General features: G+C 51.0%; 1 protein-coding gene across 4 annotated transcripts in view; it reads left to right on the top strand.

The window, feature by feature from the left end:
- Positions 1-23,317, top strand: part of LOC143783170 (microtubule-actin cross-linking factor 1, isoforms 6/7-like) — a 347,588-nt gene that overhangs the window by 188,090 nt on the left and 136,181 nt on the right. For all 4 annotated transcript variants that reach the window (XM_077271554.1, XM_077271553.1, XM_077271555.1 and 1 more), the window contains 8 exons: positions 4,508-4,746; positions 6,725-6,844; positions 6,940-7,047; positions 11,554-11,772; positions 12,015-12,218; positions 12,391-12,616; positions 13,430-13,656; positions 13,770-13,892. In XM_077271554.1, coding sequence (XP_077127669.1) covers positions 4,508-4,746; positions 6,725-6,844; positions 6,940-7,047; positions 11,554-11,772; positions 12,015-12,218; positions 12,391-12,616; positions 13,430-13,656; positions 13,770-13,892 — 1,466 coding nt within the window. The remainder of the gene's footprint in view (positions 1-4,507; positions 4,747-6,724; positions 6,845-6,939; positions 7,048-11,553; positions 11,773-12,014; positions 12,219-12,390; positions 12,617-13,429; positions 13,657-13,769; positions 13,893-23,317) is intronic.

Below are 23,317 nucleotides of genomic sequence, written 5' to 3'. Positions count from 1 at the left end.
ATGAACTAGAAATGGCTAGAAGGTTGGAGGAGTGTTTAAACTAGGGATTGGGGGGAGGGTATTCATTTTATAGGAGGGGAAGATAGTGCAGATAGAGACCTGGGCACAAATAAGGAAGTTGGGGGTGGCGGTGGCATGGGGGGTGGGGTTAGAACAGTTAATAATTTAAGAAAGAATAGAGGTACAGAGAGGAACATCAAGTGCATGTATACTAATGCCAGAAGCCTCGCCAACAAAATGGACGAATTAGAACTAATGTTGTTGGAGCATAATTATGACATGGTGGGGATATCTGAGACGTGGCTGGATGAGAGCCATGACTGGGCTGGTAACTTGCAGGGCTATAGCCTTTTCAGAAATGACCGTACAGATAAGCGAGGGGGTGGGGTATGTCTGTATGTAAAATCGACCTTAAAACCCATCCTGCGTGATAATATAGGTGAATCTAATGAAAATGTAGAGTCCCTGTGGGTGGAGATAAGGGGAGGGGGAAAAATAATAAATTACTGATAGCGGTTTGTTATAAATCTCCAAAAATAATGGAAGCAATGGAGAATATCCTCGTAAAGCAAATAGATGAAGCTGCGACTCAAGGAGAAGTCATTATTATGGGGGACTTCAACTACCCTGAAATAGATTGGGGAACAGAAACCTGCAGTTCCAGCAAAGGTAATCAGCGTCTGACAACTATGAGAGACAATTACCTTTCACAACTGGTTCAGGACCCAACAAGGAGGGGGGCACTGCTAGACCTAATATTAACCAACAGGCCAGACCGCATATCAAATATAAGGGCTGGGGGTCACTTGGGGAATAGTGATCACAAAATAATACGTTTTCATGTCTCCTTTAATAAGATGTGTGGTAGAGGGGTGACAAGGACACTAAACTTCAGGAGGGCAAATTTCCAACGGATGAGAGAGGATCTTGGTGCAATTAACTGGGACGATATCCTGAGACATAAAAATACACAAAGGAAATGGGAGACGTTTATTAGCATCCTGGATAGGACCTGTGCACAGTATATACCGTATGGGAATAAACATACTAGAAATAGGAGGAAACCAATATTGCTAAATAGAGCTGTAAGGGGCGCAATAAGGGACAAAAATAAAGCATTTAGGGAATTAAAGGAAGTACGTAGGGATGAGGCATTAAATAAATACAAAAAAATTAAATAAATTCTGTAAAACGCAAATCAAGGCAGCAAAGATTGAGACAGAGAGACTCATTGCCAGAGAGAGCAAAAATAACCCCAAAATATTCTACATAAATAGTAAGAAACTAAAAAATGATAGTGTTGGCCCCCTTAAAAATAGTCTGGGTGAAATGGTGGATGAGGAGGAGGAAAAAGCCAATATGCTAAATGACTTTTTTTCATCAGTATTTACAAAAGAAAATCCCATGGCGACAATATGACTAGTGATAAAAATTCCCAATTAAATGTTACCTGCTTAACCCAGCAGGAAGTACGGCGGCGTCTAAAAATCACTAAAATTGATAAATCTCCGGGCCCGGATGGGATCCACCCCCGAGTACTGCAGGAATTAAGTACAGTCATTGATAGACCATTATTTTTAATCTTTAAAGACTCCATAATAACAGGGTCTGTACCACAGGACTGGCGTATAGCAAATGTGCCAATATTCAAAAAGGGGCAAAAACTGAACTCGGTAATTATAGGCCAGTAAGCTTAACCTCTACTGTGGGTAAAATCCTGGAGGGCATTCTAAGGGATGCTATACTGGAGTATCTGAAGAGGAATAACCTCATGACCCAGTATCAGCACGGGTTTACTAGGGACCGTTCATGTCAGACTAATTTGATCAGCTTCTATGAAGAGGTAAGTTCCGGACTGGACCAAGGGAACCCAGTGGATGTAGTGTATATGGACTTTTCCAAAGCTTTTGATACGGTGCCACACAAAAGGTTGTTACATAAAATGAGAATAATGGGGATAGGGGAAAATATGTGTAAGTGGGTTGAGAGCTGGCTCAGGGATAGGAAACAAAGGGTGGTTATTAATGGAGCACACTCGGACTGGATCGCGGTTAGCAGTGGGGTACCACAGGGGTCAGTATTGGGCCCTCTTCTTTATAACACATTCATTAATGACCTTGTAGGGGGCATTCAGAGTAGAATTTCAATATTTGCAGATGACACTAAACTCTGCAGGGTAATCAATACAGAGGAGGACAATTTTATATTACAGGCTGATTTATGTAAACTAGAAGCTTGGGCTGATAAATGGCAAATGAGCTTTAATGGGGATAAATGTAAGGTCATGCAGTTGGGTAGAAGTAATAAGATGTATAACTATGTGCTTAATTCTAAATCTCTGGGCAAAACCGTCAATGAAAAAGACCTGGGTGTATGGGTGGATGACAAACTCATATTCAGTGGCCAGTGTCAGGCAGCTGCTGCAAAGGCAAATAAAATAATGGGATGCACTAAAAGAGGCATAGATGCTCATGAGGAGAACATGATTTTACCTCTATACAAGTCACTAGTTCGACCACACTTAGAATACTGTGCACAGTTCTGGTCTCCGGTGTATAAGAAAGACATAGCTGAACTGGAGCGGGTGCAGAGAAGAGCGACCAAGGTTATTAGAGGACTGGGGGGTCTGCAATACCAAGATAGGTTATTACACTTGGGGCTATTTAGTTTGGAAAAACGAAGACTAAGGGGTGATCTTATGTTAGTGTATAAATATATGAGGGGACAGTACAAAGACCTTTCTGATGATCTTTTTAATCATAGACCTGAGACAGGGACAAGGGGGCATCCTCTACGTCTGGAGGAAAGAAGGTTTAAGCATAATAACAGACGCGGATTCTTTACTGTAAGAGCAGTGAGACTATGGAACTCTCTGCCGTATGATGCTGTAATGAGTGATTCATTAATTAAATTTAAGAGGGGACTGGATGCCTTTCTGGAAAAGTATAATGTTACAGGGTATATACACTAGATTCCTTGATAAGGCGTTGATCCAGGGAACTAGTCTGATTGCCGTAGGTGGAGTCGGGAAGGAATTTTTTTCCCCATGGTGGAGCTTACTCTTACCACATGGGTTTTTTTTTGCCTTCCCCTGGATCAACATGTTAGGGCATGTTAGGTTAGGCTATGGGGTGAACTAGATGGACTTACAGTCTTCCTTCAACCTTAATAACTATGTAACTATGTAACAACTCCACAAGACGAAACATCCTCTGTAAGTCACCATCTATAACTGTGCAGTGATCTCTATATGCTCTGCAGGACTGGTATCTACCACTGACCATATGGCGGTAATATCAATGTTGGTCTTTGTTTAGAGATTATTTTCAGTAACGGTGCGGTCATCTGCTGAGGGTCTCCTACATCCACCATTAAGTGGCGCCACCATAGTGTTATCAGGGTTACCTGGTTAGGGGCCACGCAGATGTTTCGCCCCCCTGAGCTGAACCTCTAGCTACTCCTCTGGTACGCTCAGTGTGAGCCCCCAATACCCGGCCTAGTAGTGGGAGCAACCGCAGCCTCGTCCATCACTCGTCATCCTGATGATTGGAGGCAGCGAAGTGTCATCCTTTGACAATGGTGAATTCACATTGTCTAGGTGTCCGAGACGCAGGGAGCTTCACCCTCGATAAAGCTCACACCATTCATGGACTGCACATTTATTGCATTTGGAGGTTAATGGTAGTATTCTGTAATATCCCTGGGAGTATTGTGTTGTAGGGATATGATGGGGTTAATATTTATGTAAAATATGCCTATTGGTCTTGGGTAATGATGGGGTTAATATTATTTCTGGTGGTCTAGGGATATGATGGGCTTAATATTTATATATAATATCCCTAGTGGTCTTCAGTAATGATCGGGTTAATAGTGAGATCATCTAGAGCTGTAATAGGTTAGTACTGATATATATTATTCCTGGTGGTCTAGAGTAATTATGGGTTAATATTGATATATTATCCCTGGTGGTATAGGGTAATAATGAGTTAATATTTTTGTGCATTACTCTCGGATGTTAAGGGCATTTATATTGATCTATTATCACTGGTGGTCTGGAGATGTGATAGGGTTCATATTATCTCCATTAATGATGGGGTTTATATATGGGGGTAATGATTGGGTAATATTGATATTCACTATTGCTCCTATATCACAGCCCTCATTTGGTTCGGATTTATCTTAGATCAGGGGCCCCACAACTGTCTTTCCCCAGAGCCCTCTGCAGATCTCAGTGTGCCCTATCTGGTTGTCACCTCCTGGTTATCACCACCTGGTTGTCATCACCTGGTTGTCACCACCTGGTTGTCACCACCTGGTTATCACCACCTGGTTGTCACCTCCTGGTTATCACCACCTGGTTATCACCACCTGGTTGTCACCTCCTGGTTGTCACCTCCTGGTTGTCATCACTTGGTTGTCACCTCCGGGTTGTCATCACTTGGTTGTCACCTCCTGATTGTCATCATCTGGTTGTCAGAGGCATTGACATGCTAATTTTTGGCATTAGGGGAGGAGGCTCAGCTCTGCCAGGAGAAGATGGACGCCTTACGTGTGCGCTACATCATCATAGCTCAGAGCGCTGGTGACATCCTGCAGCGACTGGAGCAGACCATAGAGGCCACAACCCATCTACATCCATCCCAGGAAGATGTCTCTCTATGGCTTGGACGTATGGAGAAGCTGGTGTCCTCTAGAGCAACGGAAGGTGGAGAAGAAAAGAGGCTGAATACCAGCGATATCGAAAAGGTGAGAATATTGGGAACCTTCTCACTCATAGCGCAGTGTCCCCCTCCTCCCATCAGGGCAGTGTCCCCCCATCAGTGCAGTGTTCCCCTCCCATCAATGCAGTGTCCCCCCATCAGTGCAGTGTTCCCCTCCCATCAATGCAGTGTCCCCCCATCAATGCAGTGTTCACCTTCCATTAGTGCAGTGTCCCCTCCCATCAGTGCAGTGTTCCCTCCCATCAGTGCAGTGTCCCCCTCACATCAGTGCAGTGTTCCCTCACATCAGTGCAGTGCCCCCCTCCCATCAGTGCAGTTTCCCCTCCCATCAGTGCAATGTCCCCGCTCATCAGTGCAGTGTTCCCCTCCCATCAGTGCAGTGTCCCCGCCCATCAGTGCAGCGTCCCCTTCCCATCAGTGCAGTGTTCCCTCTCATCAGTGCAGTGTTCCCCTCCCATCAGTGCAGTGTCCCCGCCCATCAGTGCAGCGTCCCCCTCCCATCAGTGCAGTGTCCCCGCTCATCAGTGCAGTGTTCCCCTCCCATCAGTGCAGTGTCCCCGCCCATCAGTGCAGCGTCCCCCTCCCATCAGTGCAGTGTCCCCGCTCATCAGTGCAGTGTTCCCCTCCCATCAGTGCAGTGTCCCCGCCCATCAGTGCAGCGTCCCCCTCCCATCAGTGCAGTGTCCCCGCTCATCAGTGCAGTGTTTCCCTCCCATCAGTGCAGTGTCCCCGCCCATAAGTGCAGCGTCCCCTCCCATCAGTGCAGCGTCCCCGCTCATCAGTGCAGTGTTCCCCTCCCATCAGTGCAGTGTCCCCGCCCATAAGTGCAGCGTCCCCCTCCCATCAGTGCAGCGTCCCCGCTCATCAGTGCAGTGTTCCCCTCCCATCAGTGCAGTGTCCCCGCCCATCAGTGCAGTGTCCCCTTCCCATCAGTGCAGTGTCCCCACCCATCAGTGCAGTGCCCCCTCCCATCAGTGCAGTGTCCCACCATCAGTGCAGTGTTCCCCTCCCATCAGTGCAGTGTCCCCGCTCATCAGTGCAGTGTTCCCCTCCCATCAGTGCAGTGTCCCCGCCCATCAGTGCAGCGTCCCCCTCCCATCAGTGCAGTGTTCCCTCTCATCAGTGCAGTGTATCCCTCCCATCAGTGCAGTGTCCCCCTCCCATCAGTGCAGTGTCCCCCTCCCATCAGTGCAGTGTTCCCTCCCATCAGTGCAGTTTCCCCCTCCCATCAGTGCAGTGTCCCCGCCTATCAGTGCAGTGTCCCCTCCCATCAGTGCAGTGTCCCCTCCCATCAGTGCAGTGTTCCCGCCCATCAGTGCAGCATTCCCACCCGTCAGTGCAGTGACCCCTCTCGTCAGTGCAGTGTCCCCTCCCATCAGTGCAGTGTCCCCGCCTATCAGTGCAGTGTCCCCTCCCATCAGTGCAGTGTCCCCTCCCATCAGTGCAGTGGTCCCTGCCCATCAGTGCAGCGTTCTCGCCCGTCAGTGCAGTGACCCCTCTCGTCAGTGCAGTGTCCCCTCCCATCAGCGCAGTGTCCCCTCACATCAGCGCAGTGTTCCCCTCCCATCAGTGCAGTGTCCCGCCCATCAGTGCAGTGTCACCGCCCATCAGTGCAGTGTCCCCTTCCCATCAGTGCAGTGGCCCCACCCATCAGTGCAGTGTCCCCGCCCATCAGTACAGTGTCCCCTCCCATCAGTGCAGTGTCCCCGCCCATCAGTGCAGTGTCCCCTTCCCATCAGTGTAGTGTCCCCGCCCACCAGTGCAGTGGCCCCGCCCGTCAGTGCAGTTGCCACTCCCGTCAGTGCAGTGGCCCCGCCCGTCAGTGCAGTGGCCACTCCCGTCAGTGCAGTGTCCCCTCCCATCAGTGCAGTGGCCCCTCCCATCATTGCAGTCTCCCCTCCCATCAGTGCAGTGTTCCCCTCCCATCAGTGCAGTGTCCCCGCCCATCAGTGCAGTGTCCCCTTCCCATCAGTGCAGTGATACCCTGTATCTTTGTTGCACAGCTGGAGCAGATCGTTCAGACAGAGCTCACTCACCTTGAGGTCACAGAGAGACATCTAGCGGAGGTCGCCCGGGTCACTCTGGATGCAGACACCATCCAGGCCCAGATGATGGAGCACAAGGTCAGTAGTTCTGCTTTCTTCTGTGAATGGTTCTGGAGGCTGCGGCTCTTCTCTTTGATAATGGTAATGTGATGTCAGGTTTCTGATCCTTTTAGCTGCTGGCGGTGGACGTTCTGCAGCATCGGGGGATCGTGGAGCGACTGCTGTGCATCTCAGATGTCCTGGTGACATTATGTCCTAAGTGCACTGAGGAGCAACTGGAGGTGAGAGCGGTACAGGCGAAAAACTGGGGGTCCATTAATATTTCTGTCCCTTGAGGAGCAACAGGCAGCGAGGTGCAGTTACTGTCACTGTGTCCTGAGTGCTGAGGAGTAACTGCAAGTGAGCGGTGACTAGGACAAGACCCTGGGGCAGTTACTGATACTGTGTCCTGGGTGATGAGGAGCAACTGCAGGTGAGCAGTGACTAGGACAAGAGCCTGGGGCAGTTACTGATACTGTGTCCTGAGTGCTGAGGAGTAACTGCAGGTGAGCAGTGACTAGGACAAGAGCTGGGGGAAGTTACTCATACTGTGTCCTGAGTGCTGAGGAGTAACTGCAGGTGAGCAGTGAGTAGGACAAGAGCCTGGGGCAGTTACTGATACTGTGTCCTGGGTGATGAGGAGCAACTGCAGGTGAGCAGTGACTAGGACAAGAGCCTGGGGCAGTTACTGATACTGTGTCCTGAGTGCTGAGGAGTAACTGCTGGTGAGCAGTGAGTAGGACAAGAGCCTGGGGCAGTTACTGATACTGTGTCATGAGTGCTGAGGAGTAACTGCAGGTGAGAGGTGAGGAGGAGAAGGCCTGGGGGCAGTTACTGATACTATATCCTGAGTACAGAGGAGGAACAGCACGTGAGCAGTGACTAGGACAAGAGCCTGGGGCAGTTACTGATACTGTGTCCTGGGTGATGAGGAGTAACTGCAGGTGAGTGGTGACGAGGAGAAGACCTGGGGGCAGTTACCGATACTCTGTCCTGAGCACTGAGGAGTAACAGTGTATGAAAGGAGTGAAGACAATAGCTATAGACTGTTACTGATACTCTGTCCTGAGTGCTGAGGAGTAACTGCAGGTGAGCAGTGACTAGGACAAGAGCTATGGACAGTTACTGATACTCTGTCCTGTACGCTGAGGAGTAACTGCAGGTGAGCGGTGACTAGGACTAGAGCTATGGACAGTTACTGATACTCTGTCCTGTACGCTGAGGAGTAACTGCAGGTGAGCGGTGACTAGGACAAGAGCTATGGACAGTTACTGATACTCTGTCCTGTACGCTGAGGAGTAACTGCAGGTGAGCGGTGACTAGGACTAGAGCTATGGACAGTTACTTTTTAATGATCTTTTTATTAAATGAATTAGTATTTTACATACAATTCCATGAAACAGTCATAAGAGATTTCTGGCAATTAGATGATTAGTACAGTAAGAAACCTTTAAGGATGTCAAACAAAAAAAAACTGAATTGCAGTAACCTAGATGCTAATAGCTGCTTCCATTTTTGTATATAAACTTTTAACTTGATAATAAAAAAGCGAAAACGTAGAATAAAGAAGGTAGAAAGTTATTAGGAATAAGAGGAGCTGGGCGGGGGAAGGGATAGGACAGAGGATAAAGAGGGGAGGTCAGAAGGGTGGGCACCTTGGGATGGGTGTCAGTTTGCTGAAATTGAGGTTAAGAAGGTTGACTGGGACCTAAATTGGGTCCATGGTGACCAGACGTTAAGAAACGCAGTATAGGTATGGTTAACTCTTGCTGCCAATTCCTCCACGTGGTACAACTGCTCTATTTTAAGGTAGAGTTGTTGGGTGGTGGGAGTTATAGCCGAGTTCCATTTGAGTGGGATCAACGCTTTCCCAGCCGCTAAAATGTATTGAGCTAGCTTAGTGGCTCGACTATCTTGAGGCCAAATTGGAAGATTTAAAAAAATGTTCTCTGGTGTCAGAGTAGCACGTTTACCCAAAAGTGTATGTATGATTTGGGACACCCCCTTCCAATATGAACTTATCGGTGGGCAGGACCACCACTATGGACAGTTACTGATACTCTGTCCTGAGTGCTGAGGAGTAACTGCAGGTGAGCGGTGACGAGGACAAGAGCTATGGACAGTTACTGATACTCTGTCCTGAGGGCTGAGGAGTAACTGCAGGTGAGAGGTGACGAGGACCACCACTATGGACAGTTACTGATACTCTGTCCTGAGTGCTGAGGAGTAACTGCAGGTGAGCGGTGACGAGGACAAGAGCTGGGGTCAGTTACTGATACTGTGTCCTCAGTGCTGAGGAGTAACTGCAGGTGAGAGGTGATGAGGACAAGATCTGGGGGCAGTTACTGATACTGTGTCCTTAGTGCTTAGGAGTAACTGTATATGGGAGGAGTGAAGACAAGAGCTGGGGGCAGTTACTGATACTCTGTCCTGAGTGCTGAAGAATAACGGTATACGGGAGGAGTGAAGACAAGAGCTATGGACAGTTACTGATACTCTGTCCTGAGTGCTGAGGAGTAACTGTATATGGGAGGAGTGAAGACAAGAGCTATGGGCAGATACTCTGTCCTGAGTGCTGAGGAGTAACTGCAGATGAGCAGTGACTAGGACAAGAGTCTGGGGCAGTTACTGGTACTGTGTCCTCAGTGCTGAGGAGTAACTGCAGGTGAGAGGTGATGAGGAGAAGACCCGGGGACAGGTACTGATACTCTGTCCTGAGTGCTGAGGAGTAACTGTATATGGGAGGAGTGAAGACGAGCTGAGGTCAGTTACTGATACTCTGTCCTGATTGCTGAGGAATAACTGTATATGGGATGAGTGAAGACAAGACCTGGGGGCAGTTACTGATACTGTGTCCTGGTGGCTGAGGAGTAACTGTAGATGAGCGGTCCATGTGGACACAGGCTGCAGCGCAGGGTCTGACACTGTGTCCTCAGTGCTGAGGAGTAACTGTAGATGAGCGGTCCAGGCGGACACAGGCTGCAGCGCAGGGTCTGACACTGTGTCCTGAGCACTGAGGAGTAACTGTAGATGAGCGGTCCAGGTGGACACAGGCTGCAGCGCAGGGTCTGACACTGTGTCCTGAGCGCTGAGGAGTAACTGTAGATGAGCGGTCCAGGAGGACACAGGCTGCAGCGCAGGGTCTGACACTGTGTACTCAGTGCTGAGGAGTAACTGTAGATGAGCGGTCCAGGCGGACACAGGCTGCAGCGCAGGGTCTGACACTGTGTCCTGAGCACTGAGGAGTAACTGTAGATGAGCGGTCCAGGTGGACACAGGCTGCAGCACAGGGTCTGACACTGTGTCCTGAGCGCTGAGGAGTAACTGTAGATGAGTGGTCCAGGAGGACACAGGCTGCAGCGCAGGGTCTGACACTGTGTCCTGAGCGCTGAGGAGTAACTGTAGATGAGCGGTCCAGGAGGACACAGGCTGCAGCGCAGGGTCTGACACTGTGTCCTCAGTGCTGAGGAGTAACTGTAGATGAGCGGTCCAGGTGGACACAGGCTGCAGAGCAGGGTCTGACACTGTGTCCTGAGCACTGAGGAGTAACTGTAGATGAGCGGTCCAGGCGGACACAGGCTGCAGCGCAGGGTCTGACACTGTGTCCTCAGTGCTGAGGAGTAACTGTAGATGAGCAGTCCAGGTGGACACAGGCTGCAGAGCAGGGTCTGACACTGTGTCCTGAGCGCTGAGGAGTAACTGTAGATGAGCGGTCCAGGTGGACACAGGCTGCAGAGCAGGGTCTGACACTGTGTCCTGAGCGCTGAGGAGTAACTGTAGATGAGCGGTCCAGGCGGACACAGGCTGCAGAGCAGGGTCTGACACTGTGTCCTCAGTGCTGAGGAGTAACTGTAGATGAGCGGTCCAGGTGGACACAGGCTGCAGCGCAGGGTCTGACACTGTGTCCTGAGCGCTGAGGAGTAACTGTAGATGAGCGGTCCAGGAGGACACAGGCTGCAGCGCAGGGTCTGACACTGTGTCCTCAGTGCTGAGGAGTAACTATAGATGAGCGGTCCAGGTGGACACAGGCTGCAGAGCAGGGTCTGACACTGTGTCCTGAGCACTGAGGAGTAACTGTAGATGAGCGGTCCAGGTGGACACAGGCTGCAGAGCAGGGTCTGACACTGTGTCCTGAGCACTGAGGAGTAACTGTAGATGAGCGGTCCAGGAGGACACAGGCTGCAGCGCAGGGTCTGACACTGTGTCCTCAGTGCTGAGGAGTAACTGTAGATGAGCGGTCCAGGAGGACTCAGGCTGCAGCGCAGGGTCTGACACTGTGACCTCAGTGCTGAGGAGTAACTGTAGATGAGCGGTCCAGGCGGACTCAGGCTGCAGCGCAGGGTCTGACACTGTGTCCTGAGCGCTGAGGAGTAACTGTAGATGAGCGGTCCAGGAGGACACAGGCTGCAGCGCAGGGTCTGACACTGTGTCCTCAGTGCTGAGGAGTAACTGTAGATGAGCGGTCCAGGTGGACACAGGCTGCAGCGCAGGGTCTGACACTGTGTCCTCAGTGCTGAGGAGTAACTGTAGATGAGCAGTCCAGGTGGACACAGGCTGCAGCGCAGGGTCTGACACTGTGTTCTGAGCGCTGAGGAGTAACTGTAGATGAACGGTCCAGGCGGACACAGGCTGCAGCGCAGGGTCTGATACTGCCGCATCTCCCTCAGTCTCGGTGCCAGTTTTATTCATTTTCCTCTGTCCAGATGTTGCTGTTTCTCCTCATGTCCAGCGATTCAATCTCTTGGCAGGCATCTTTAGCATCTCTTCAAGAGATGTCTCCCCGGATAGCGGCCCAGGTCTCCACCTCGCCCCCAGCCCTGGAGCATGTTCTGACCCTGCTGGCCCAGTTCTCAGAAGCAGAAGACGAGCTGCTGCCCTGGATGCAGGAAGCGGAGACAGAATTACCGCAGCTGTCTGCCAACTACTGCAACTACCGCGACATCAGAGAGCAGCAGCAGCAGCTGCAGGTCAGTGAACTACATGTGCTTACGAGCTGCAGATTGGCACTGTGCAGCTACAGACACTTCTCCATGTGTCCTCATGTATCAGAGGCCGATGTCTGCAGTGTGACCGTACCTCCTGCAGCCTCCGGGGGCACTATTGCCACACATGGGGCACATACATGAAATCTGCTGTTTCTGGGGCAGTATGGAGGCCCGGGATCAGGTGTGCCACGTTGTGACCCCTTACGCCCGTTGTGTCTCCGCAGGCTTTGAGAGAAGTGGTCGCCGAGCACAAGCCTCTGGTCACCAAGCTGCACCGAGTGTCGTGTAAGCTGTCAGAGCTGTGCCCGGAGGAGGGGGCTGCCTTTCAGGGACGTTTCGAGACCGCAGAGAAACAATACTGCTCCATCCGAGAGGCTGTGCGTCAAGCTGCTGCCGTCCTGGAGGACACCGTCCCCAGATACAGCCAGGTGAGCCTCCATACTGCTAAAGGGGCGCTCCACCGAAATGTACTATTACCAAATGAGGCCTCAACACAAAGCCCCCATAGAATGAAGTCAGTCCCAGGGAATCCCAGCAACACAGAGGCTTTCAGGAGACTTCATTTTAGGTCCCCTTCATATGAGCTGCTCTTGTCCATAGGTCACCGAGCGGCTCGACGTGATGAACGACGGCCTGGAGAGACTCAGCGATCGGATGCAGAACTCCACTTCTGTTCATGGGGAGCCTTCACGAATCCGCGAGCAGCTCAGAGAGAGCGGCCAAGTGCAGGCCGAGCTGGAGAAGCTAGGAATGGCCCTGGAGAACATCAGCAAGCAGGCAGCAGAGCTCATGTCCAGTCTTCCCAATCAGACAGAGGAGCCACAAGGTACCAGCGTCTGTGCTGTCCCCAGGCCTCTGTCCCCGAGTCTCTGTCCCCAAGTCTCTGTCCCCGGTCCTCTGTCGCCGAGTGTCTGTCCCCGGGCCTCTGTCCCGGTCCTCTGTCCCCAGGCCTCTGTCCCTGAGTCTCTGTCCAAGGACCTCTGTCCCCAGGCCTCTGTCCCCGGTCCTTTGTCCCCAGGCCTCTGTCGCCGAGTCTCTGTCCCCGGTTCTCTGTCACCAGGCCTCTGTCTCCTGCACTCTGTCCCCTGTCGCCGAGTCTCTGTCCCCTAGTCTCTGTCCCCGATCCTATGTCCCCAGTCCTTTGTCCCCAGGCCTCTATCCCCAGTTCTCTGTCCCCGGTCCTTTGTCCCCTGTCCTTTGTCCCCTGTCCCCAAAACACTGTCCCCTGTTGCCGAGTCTCTGTCCCGGTCCTCAGTCCCCAGTCCTTTGTCCCCGGGCCTCTGTCCCCGGCCTCTGTCCCGGATTCTCTGTCTCCAGTCCTTTGTCCCCTGGCCTCTCTCCCCGGCCTCTGTCTCGGCCTTTGTCCCCGATCCTCTGTCTCCAGGCCTCTGTCCCCAGTCCTATGTCCCCAGGCCTCTGTCCCCGGTCCTCTGTCCCCTTTCCTCTGTCCCCAACCTCTGTCCTCAGTCCATTGTCCCCGGTCCTCTGTCCCCGACCTCTGTCCCCGATCCTCTGTCCCCGATCCTCTGTCCTCAGGCCTCTGTCCCCGGTCCTGTATCCCCGGCCTCTGTCCTGGGTCTTTGTAGGATTAGTGGGGTTCCACTCACCGGGCGTATGCTGAGCTCATCTTCTATTTCAGGGGTCACGCAGCGCACCGCAGAGTTACGGGCACACTGGCAGCGATTGTGTGGACTGGCAGAAGAGCGGGATCGGTGGCTCTCTGGGCTACTAGTGTTGGCTGAGCGCTTCTGGAATGGACTCTCAGATTTGGCTCTGACCCTCGGCGACACCCAGCAAATGGTTCTGGACACAGAGGAGCCTGCTTCTGACCCGGACTCCATCAGGACCCGACTCGATGCCATGCAGGTAGGTGAAGGATGGACTCTCACCCAGGGCTGCACCTGCGACCCCTGCACTCACCAGAGATGACTACATAATGCGGATGAGACCCTCTGATCATCTGGATTCTCTGTTGTCAGGTTCTGCGGGAAGACATTGACAACCTGCAGAATGACCTGGACATGCTGGGGGCGCTGGGAGTGGAGCTCATGTCCTCCTGTGGAGACACGGACAAACCAGACGTGACCAAGAGCCTGGACGAGGTGAGAAGAGGCTGATGACTATGAGTCAAAGACTCCGCACACTGAGGGAATGTCAGAGGACGAGTCCAAAGGAGGAGAAGGGAGAGCAGAGGAGAAGGGAGGGCAGAGGAGAAGGGAGGGCGGAGGAGAAGGGTGTCACGGGGAGACTAGGTGGGCAAGAGCTAATAACCCGGGCCCCTGCAATTTCCCTCAGACTAGGGAAATCCTGACTGACCCTCTACCTAGAGTTTACACTGATGGTGTGCATGTCTAGGCCTCGACCCTCGCCCTGTCTCCTGTTTCAACCCTAGGCTGAAACCACCGCCCACCACCCAGTGAAAAGATCATACACCAATACCCACAGTTAGCACAGACCAGGATAACGGAAAATATACACCACGCCGCAGTCACTCAGGAATACACTATAAATGCGCAGGGCAAAATAAATACAAATATAGGAAGGAGTAAATAAGACAAAGGGAAATACACCACCAGCAACGATACTCCAACTACTAGCTCTCCACTCCAGACCGAGATAACAACGCACAAGACAGAAGCTATAATCGGCGACGCCCAATGTTCAGGAGAACTATTTAAAGGCAATGGGCATGGCCCAGCTTCCAATCCGAGCAACAGGTAAATTAACCCCGGACCAGCTAGATAAAATCTAGCCGACGCCAATGAGCACATAGTGGTCAAAAGCGGAATTACCGCTGTCTGTCGAACGACCTGGTCTGAACAGCGTCCGACATGACAAAGGGAGGGCATAGGAGAAAGGAGGGCAAAGGAGAAGGAAGGACAGAGGAGAAGGGAGGGCAGAGAAGGGAGGGCGGAGAAGAAGGGAGGGCAGAGGAGAAGGGAGGACAGAAGAGAAGGGAGAAGAGAAGGAAGGACAGGAGAGAAGGTAGGGCAGAGGAGAAGGTAGGGCAAAGGAGAAGGGAGGGCAGAAGAGAAGGGAGGGCAGAGGAGAAGGTAGGGCGGAGGAGAAGGGAGGGCGGAGGAGAAGGGAGGACAGAAGAGAAGGGAGAAGAGAAGGAAGGACAGGGGAGAAGGTAGGGCAGAGGAGAAGGTAGGGCAAAGGAGAAGGGAGGGCAGAGGAGAAGGGAGGGCGGAGGAGAAGGGAGGGCGGAGGAGAAGGGAGGACAGAGGAGAAGGGAGGACATAGGAGAAGGGAGGGAAAAGGAGAAGGTAGGGCAGAGGAGAAGGTAGGGCAAAGGAGAAGGGAGGGCAGAAGAGAAGGGAGGGCAGAGGAGAAGGTAGGACAGAGGAGGCGGGAGGGCAGAGGAGAAGGAAGGACAGAGGAGAAGGGAGGACTGTGGAAAAGGGAGGACAAAGGAAAAGGGAGGGCAGAGGAGAAGGGAGGACAGGGGAGAAGGAAGGACAGAGGAGACAGGAGGACAGGAGAGAAGGGAGGGCAGAGGAGAAGGGAGGACAGGGGTGGCGGGAGGCCAGAGGAGAAGGAAGGACAGAGGAGAAGGGAGGACAAAGGAAAAGGGAGGACAAAGGAAAAGGGAGGGCAGAGGAGAAGGGAGGACAGGGGAGAAGGAAGGACTGAGGAGACGGGAGGACAGGAGAGAAGGGAGGGCAGAGGAGAAGGGAGGGCAGATGAGAAGGGAGGACAGGGGAGAAGGGAGGACAGAGGAGACAGGAGGACAGGAGAGAAGGGAGGGCAGAGGAGAATGGAGGGCAGAGGAGAAGGGAGTGCAGAGGAGACAGGATGGCAGAGGAGACAGGAGGTCAAAGGAGACAGGATGGCAGAGGAGACAGGAGGGCAGAGGAGACAGGAGGACAGAGGAGACAGGAGGACAGAGGAGAAGAGAGGGCAGAGGAGAAGGGAGGGCAGAGGAGACGGGAGGGCAGAGGAGAAGGGAGAGCAGAGGAGAAGGGAGAGCAGAGGAGAAGGGAGAGCAGAGGAGAAGGGAGGGCAGAGGAGAAGGGAGGGCAGAGGAGAAGGAAGGACAGGGGAGACGGGAGGGCAGAGGAGAAGGGAGGACAGGAGAGAAGGGAGGGCAGAGGAGAAGTGAGGGCAGAGGAGAAGGGATGGCAGAGGAGAAGGGAGGGCAGAGGAGAAGGGAGGACAGGGGAGATGGGAGGGCAGAGGAGAAGGGAGGACAGGAGAGAAGGGAGAGCAGAGGAGAAGTGAGGGCAGAGGAGAAGGGATGGCAGAGGAGAAGGGAGGACAGGGGAGACGGGAGGGCAGAGGAGAAGGGAGGACAGGGGAGACGGGAGGGCAGAGGAGACGGGAGGACAGAGGAGTCTGAAGTAGAGATGATCTAATATTTCAGTGTTCGCTTCAGATTGCGATTGCTAAATTTGTAATACTTGCCGAACGCCATTCATCTCAATGGGAGGCAAAAACAAAAGCGTGCACAACACCTTATAACGGCCCCAAATGCTACCAAAACACATAAAATTAGAGGCAGAGACCAGGAAAGTGGCCTCAATTCACCCACAGTACAGATTGTAGCATGGCACTGCAGCAATCAGCCAGGCATGAGGTATTGGGATCTGTGACAGCATTTACAGCTTTCCAATGAACGTCACACTAAGACGAGGTGGGTGAGGGATCGGTGTAGGCCCCATTGCCGGAAGCCCTGACACCACATGCAGCACCTATCTGCCTTCATGCTGAGCCACACTCAGGTGGCACAAATATCAGTTTTGTAGACTACCATTGTCAGAAAAATGTAAGGATAGTAACACGGGTAGTTGAGTACAAGGAAGTGGAAACCTCATGGTCTCGGAGGCCTACTGCTACAGGCAACATGCATGAAGGAGACCCAACCAGGAGTCTACACACTTTCAAAAATTAGTGTCAGACACCACAGAAGTGACACCATTTTCAACACAGTAGAAATAGTATAATAGGGACCGACAGTTCTTCCACTACAGCCAACCGAGCAGATGGACACCCAACCAGGAGTGTTCACATGTAAAGAAATGAGGGCCTGACACCACAGAAGTGGAATAACTGTCACAAGATTAGATAACTGTAGTATAATTGGGACCGACACATCTTCCACTACAGCTAACCCAGCAGATGTAGACCAATAATGACTGTTCACATTTCCACAAATTTATGTTCACATCAGCAGCAGCAGGCACAGAAGCCACACTAAAGATATCACAGAATGCAGTTACGTGACATTAATGCAGCACACTAAAAAATGCAATATCACCTAGTCTGTACAGTCTGCGATTGGGGTGCAAAAGTCCTTGGAGATCCATGACTTGTTCATCTTGATGAAAGTTAGGCGGTCTACACTTTCAGGGGACAGCCGGCTGCGCTTATCCGTCAGGACACCACCAGCAGCGCTGAAGACAAGTTCTGAGAGAGCGCTGGCTGCAGAGCACGATAAAACCTCCAAGGCGTGAGAAGCGAGCTCAGGCCACTCATCAATTTTGGAAGACCAAAATGTGAAAGGGTCCAAACCCTCCCTGATAGTATTGATATTCAGTTGTAGATACTCCTGCACCATCCTCTCCATTCGTTCACCACGTGTAAGACTTGGACTCTGTTGTGTTGATGCGCGAGTTTGTCTAACAAAAGTATCAAAGGACTCACAGAAATTGCTTCTTCCACTTCCACCCCTGCTGCTGCTGCTAGTGTTTTGGTGTTGACGAATTGACGGGCCGGAGGTTGTAAGTCTATAGTTGTGATGCACACTGTGTGCTTCACTGCTGTCTTGGGGAAAAGCTCTCTTAAGGTTGCGTAAAAGCGTGTTTCGATACTCCAGCATTCGTGGGTCCCTTTCCAGGGCGGGAAGAATCTGTCAAAATTTGGTTTTATAACGTGGATCTAACAGAGTGGCAACCCAGTAGTCAGCAGTATTCCTAATCATTACTGTACGGGTGTCACAGATGGGGGTTTGTGGAACCACTGTGTGACGGACCGTGGAGACCCTGGGGGGGCATGACTAAGCGAGCACCAGACTGTTCACTAGAGCCTCTGATGGTGAGGTTAGACTGGGCTCCCGATGAACGCCAGGTGCCACTCCAGGACAGACCGACAGACGCACAGCAGATGGACCCAGAGGGCAGACTGGAGGGAGCAACAGGCAGAGCTTGATTTAGAATGCAGCAGGCAGAGTTTGTATCAGACTGTAGCAGGCAGGGTGTGCAGTAGACAGAATCTGCACCAGAGTGCAGCAGGCAGGATTTGCACCAGAGTGGAGCATGCAGGATTTGCACCAGAGTGGAGCATGCAGGATTTGCACCAGAGTGCAGCAGGCAGGATTTGCACCAGAGTGCAGCAGGCAGGATTTGCACCAGAGTGCAGCAGGCAGGATTTGCACCAGAGTGCAGCAGGCAGGATTTGCACCTAGAATGCAGCAGGCAGGATTTGCACCTAGAGTGCAGCAGGCAGGATTTGCACCAGAGTGCAGCAGGCAGGATTTGCACCAGAGTGCAGCAGGCAGGATTTGCACCAGAGTGCAGCAGGGACTGGTATGCAACCTTACACAACATAGACTGCAAAACAGGAAGGTTGCTCAGGCACCTCCCCAGTGGGGAGGAAGCAATATATACATACTGCCACACAGCCATTGGCTGGGGAGGAAATAGCAAGTGCATGTGCTGGCCCTTTAAGAGGGCGTGAGTGCATGCGTGCCCTCAGGACATGGCTAGGGGCCCGGCTGGAAGTTCTGCTGGAAGCATGCGGAGCATGAGAAAGAGGAGAATCAACCGCAGCGCGGGTGAGTGAAGAGACACGCCGGAGGCCCTGCCTGTCAGAGCAGGGATCCGGCGTTGTGCTAACAACGGGGATCATGTTGCAGATAATGCAGCAAGAAGGCACTCATATGTCGAGCTCTCTAATGAGGTCTGAGCCCATGCTGTGTTGGTGGCTGGGTAACAATGAGGCTCGTTTTCTCGGTCCCCTCCTGCCAACCCAGAACAACAGAGAGGGGAGGATTATCCTCTTCCTCTGACAGTTGCTCGCCCAATACTTCTTCCTCCTCCATTTGTTCCTCAGATCTTGCACCTTCGATAACAGTTTGTCTGTTATCACCAGCCCCCCTTGATCGCAGTAATCCACCCTCCTTTGGTACACGTCTGTGTGACGACAGTCTGGAACTTAAAGACAATGTTATCCCTTCCACAGCCTCCTCTGCTTCCTCCTCTTCTTCTGGGACCACCATCTCCTCACGCAGGCTATTCAATGTCTGCTCCAGTATATAGATGACCGGAATAGCGCTAACCATTCTAGTAGCCATTTCGAAACTGTGCAGAAGGGTACAGAGGTCCTTAATCTGTGCCCACTCTGTAAATGTGATATGCTCCACGTCCATACTGCATTGGTCCAGGCTATACGACATGTCATACTGCGTCAGGGTTCGTTGCTGATGCCACAGTCGCTGCAACACGTGCAGAGTGGAATTCCACCATGTCGTCACATCGCATATCAACCTGTTAACTGGCATGGACAAAGAGTTCTGCATTGATGCAAGTCGATGACCTGAGGGGTGCGAATGGCGGAAATGAGCACACAGCTTACGTGCTTTCTGGAGCAGCTCACCCAGGCCAGGGCAGTGCAAGGCACGTGTGTGAGCTTGACTCGCTGTAGGGCCACCACCATGTTGGCACCATTATCGGACACAGCTTTCCCTGGATGCAGGTTCAGCAGAGACAGACATTGATCAAACTCAGCCTGGAGAGCTGTCCACAACTCTTCAGGTGTATGACTGTGATCTCCAAGGCATATCAATTTTAATACTGCCTGATTGCAGTGAGCCCTGACTGCGCAGTATGGAGGTGGTGGGGGTTCGCTCTGCACTGTTGGAATGCGTGTCTCATTAAGGCAGAGGTTGAGGGTGCAGGTGGAGGCCCTTGAGGAGATAGAGGAGGCAGAAGCAGTGGAGGAACTGTTAAATGTAGAGGTTTGTCCTGCAAGCCTTGGGGATTCCAAGACTTGTGGAGCAGCATCTGTCCCCACATCCACCGGAGTCATCCAGTGCCCAGTCAGCAAAATGTAACGCCCTTGGCCATGCTTACTCATCCAAGTGTCTGTGGTGAAAAGCACCTTGGCAGACAGAGATTTAGTCAAGGAACTGGTGATGTTGTCTGCGACATGCTGGTGTCGCGTAGGCACAGCTTTCTTAGAAAAGTAATGGTTACAGCCATCAGCTTTCAGAAACCATCTGTATCTACCAGACGGAAAGGCATCATTTCCGTGGCATATTGAAGATGGTGGAGGTCAGGCTCTTAACTTTGTCATGCGTAGGAGGAATCAATCTTTTCTTTGACCACAACTGCGGAACCATGGGCTGGCTGCAGTGCTGAGAGAGGGTGGAGTAGGGTGAACCAGACAAACTGCTGGACCATGAGAGAGATGCAGGCAGAGATATTACGGTGGCCTGAGAAGGTTGTGGTGTGCTTGTTCTCTGAGATCGTTCAAAAACAGCAGGCATGTCCACTTCCGTTACAGCTGGCTCTCAGTCAGCGTGACTGGAGCGGGTAAAGAACCCAAGGTTCTGCGGATGAAGACCTGTATCTCAATAGTTGTCACGGTAACAGAGGAGGAGGAAGAAGCAGCAGATGCGATTGATGGGCGGCTGATGGTGGTTGATGCCCGCTTTTCTGCATTTTAGGGCAGTGGGATTCCCAGAGTAAAGCATGTTGATTGCGCATGTGAAGGTTCATACACGTAGTAGTCAAATTATTGCACTTTTTACCTCGACTGAGTTTTTTTGCAAAGTTGTCAGATTACGTGAGTTGGCTCATCCTTTGCAGTGTCTAAAAAGGCCCAGGCTAGGCATCTCATCACCCTTGCGAGCTGCAGATCCATGGATGCTGCTGGTCACAGCCACAGTTGTGGCCGAGCATGCATCGCTCATCGTGACTGCATCACTACGTGTCTGCGACGGACGGCGCAACGTAACCTCCTCGTCTTCCTTCTCAGATGACCTACTCAGCTGTGTGCATCTATGTTCACACCCACTGAGATCTAACGCCTCATCATCATCCTCTATGTTATCACATTCCTCGCCCTTGGAGTCACCCTCCTCCTCCTCTTGCCCTGACAGCACAGTACAGTCCGCATGAGCCTCAGATATCTGAGTCACATAAGAATCACCTCTCCCCCAGGGTTTAACGTCTGATGACGAGGGTCAGGATGCTGCTCGCACCCTACTTTATCCTGCCCTGGATCCAAGCTAAAAAAGTTTTGGTCATCAGTGCAGATTTCCTCCTTGACTGTGTGAAACTTTTGAGTACACTTCTGATGACCATGGCACAGAATGTGTGAACAGCTCTTCAGACTCACTCATCTGTGGTTCCATACAGTCAGTTGTACGGTTGTAGACTTGGGCTGCGGGGAGGATGCAAGGGGAATTTGGGTGCCACCTCTGTGGACTGTACTGGGTGTGATGTTGAGGTGGAGGAAGAGGGGGAGAGGCCACTTGAAGCTGCGCTTGCCATACACTCGAGTACATGCTCTTTCTGGGTCTCATCAACAAGGCCTACCGCTGTGCATCTGCCAAAGAAAGGTAGTGGAGTAGCTCATCCAGTAACAGAAGTTGTTAGTTGTCTTTGTAAAGGACTTGACGTTGTTGGTTCACAAACATTACCACCTACCCCTACACCTTGAACACCAAATTCCCCTTCCACCACAGCCTCGCTTTTTCCCAGTCATGTTGCTCAGATAGTGTGGTAGGAGCAAAGTATTAACAACCAAAAATTAGATTTTAACCCCTTAACCCCCGGAGCTTTTTTCGGTTTTTCGTTTTTCGCTCCCCTCCTTCCCAGAGCCATAACTTTTTAATTTTTCTGTCAATATGGCCATGTCACAGCTTATTGTTTACAGGACAAATTGTACTTTTGAAAGACACCATTGGTTTTACCATGTCGTGTACTATAAAACAGGAAAAAAATTCCATCTGCTGTGAAATTGCAAAAAAAGTGCAACCCCACACTTGTTTTGCTTTTTTACTAGGTTCACTAAATGCTAAAACTGACCTGCCATTATGATTCTCCAGGTCTTTATGAGTTCATAGACATCAAACATGTCTAGGTTCCTTTTTATCTAAGTGCTAAAAAAAATTCCAAACTTTGCTAATAAAAAAAAATTGCGCAATTTTCCAAGATCCGTAGCGTCTCAATTTTTTGTGATCTCGGGTTGAGTGGAGACTTACTTTTTCCATGCTAAGATGGTGTTTTTAATGATACCATATTGGGGCAGATACGTTCTTTTGATCGCCCTTTATTGCATTTTAATGCAATTTTGCAGCAACCAAAAAAACTTATTTCTGGCGTTTTGAATTTTTTTCTCGCTACGCCGTTTAGCGATCAGGTTCATTTTTTTTCTATTGATAGATCGGGTGATTCTGAACTCGGCGATACCAAATATGTGCAGGTTTGATTTTTATTTATTCTTTTATTTTGAATGGGGGGGGGGGTGATTTGAACTTTTATATTTTTTTTTTCATTTTTTTCATATTTTTAAAAACATTTTTTTTTACTTTTGCCATGCTTCAATGGTCTCTATGGGAGGCTAGAAGCTGCCATAACTCAATCGCCACTGCTACATAGAGGCGATGCTGAGATCGCCTCTATGTAGCTGAATTACAGCATTGCTATGAGTCCCGACCACAGGGTGGCGCTCATAGCAATCTGCCATCAACAACCATAGAGGTCTGCAGGAGACCTCTGGTTGTCATACCGACACACCGATGACCCACGATCACGTGACGGGGGTCAGCAGTTAATAGGCGCGGGCGGATCGCAATTCTGCCCACGCTGCCCACGCCTATTGCAGGCACATGTCAGATGTTCAAAACAGAGCCCGCATCAATGCGGGGGTTCTGTCATCGGACATACTATTCCATCCAATGGCAGAAAGGGGTTAAACTTTGCACCATTTCTGCAAAAAGCTGAATTTCAGCGACAGTAAATTCCAAGGTGAAATATGGCGTGCTGAATCGTGTTAGTCACAGAAAAAAGAATTGTTTGAGTGTGGATGAGGCCTGTATGACAATGAAGATATGCTACAGACTATTTGAAAGTCAGGTCCCATACCATATGAACCTAGGAAGAGAAGAATTTGTTTGTGGCCTCTGGATCAGGCCTCTACAGCTTAATTTCAACCCAACAAAATGACAAAGTGTCATACGGCGGGCTGTCTAACTTTTTGCAACTGAAAAATTATATATATATTTTTTAATGTGCCTTAGGTCTGCAGACTGGTTCATATCGCCACAGCACTAAATGACAGGGTGGGATACAGCAGGCTGTTTCACATTTAGCTAGTGCAATAATATAATTTAAAATGCTATACTGGTGTATGGAGCACAATAGAAGCACAACACACTTGTAGGACATGTGCCCTGCTGGCTTTGTCTGTGGACCTCAGTAATGGCCAAAAAAAAATGATGAAAGGTGAATTTCACAGCCACACTGGACACTAGCTAGCTACAAAATCTGACTGATACAACCGCCTAACTAACTAGCTA

The sequence above is a fragment of the Ranitomeya variabilis genome, chromosome 6 (genome assembly GCF_051348905.1).
Source record: "Ranitomeya variabilis isolate aRanVar5 chromosome 6, aRanVar5.hap1, whole genome shotgun sequence".
NCBI classification, from domain to species: domain Eukaryota; kingdom Metazoa; phylum Chordata; class Amphibia; order Anura; family Dendrobatidae; genus Ranitomeya; species Ranitomeya variabilis.
Note: the sequence above shows the minus strand (reverse complement) of the source record. Positions and strands in the feature narration are given on the sequence as shown.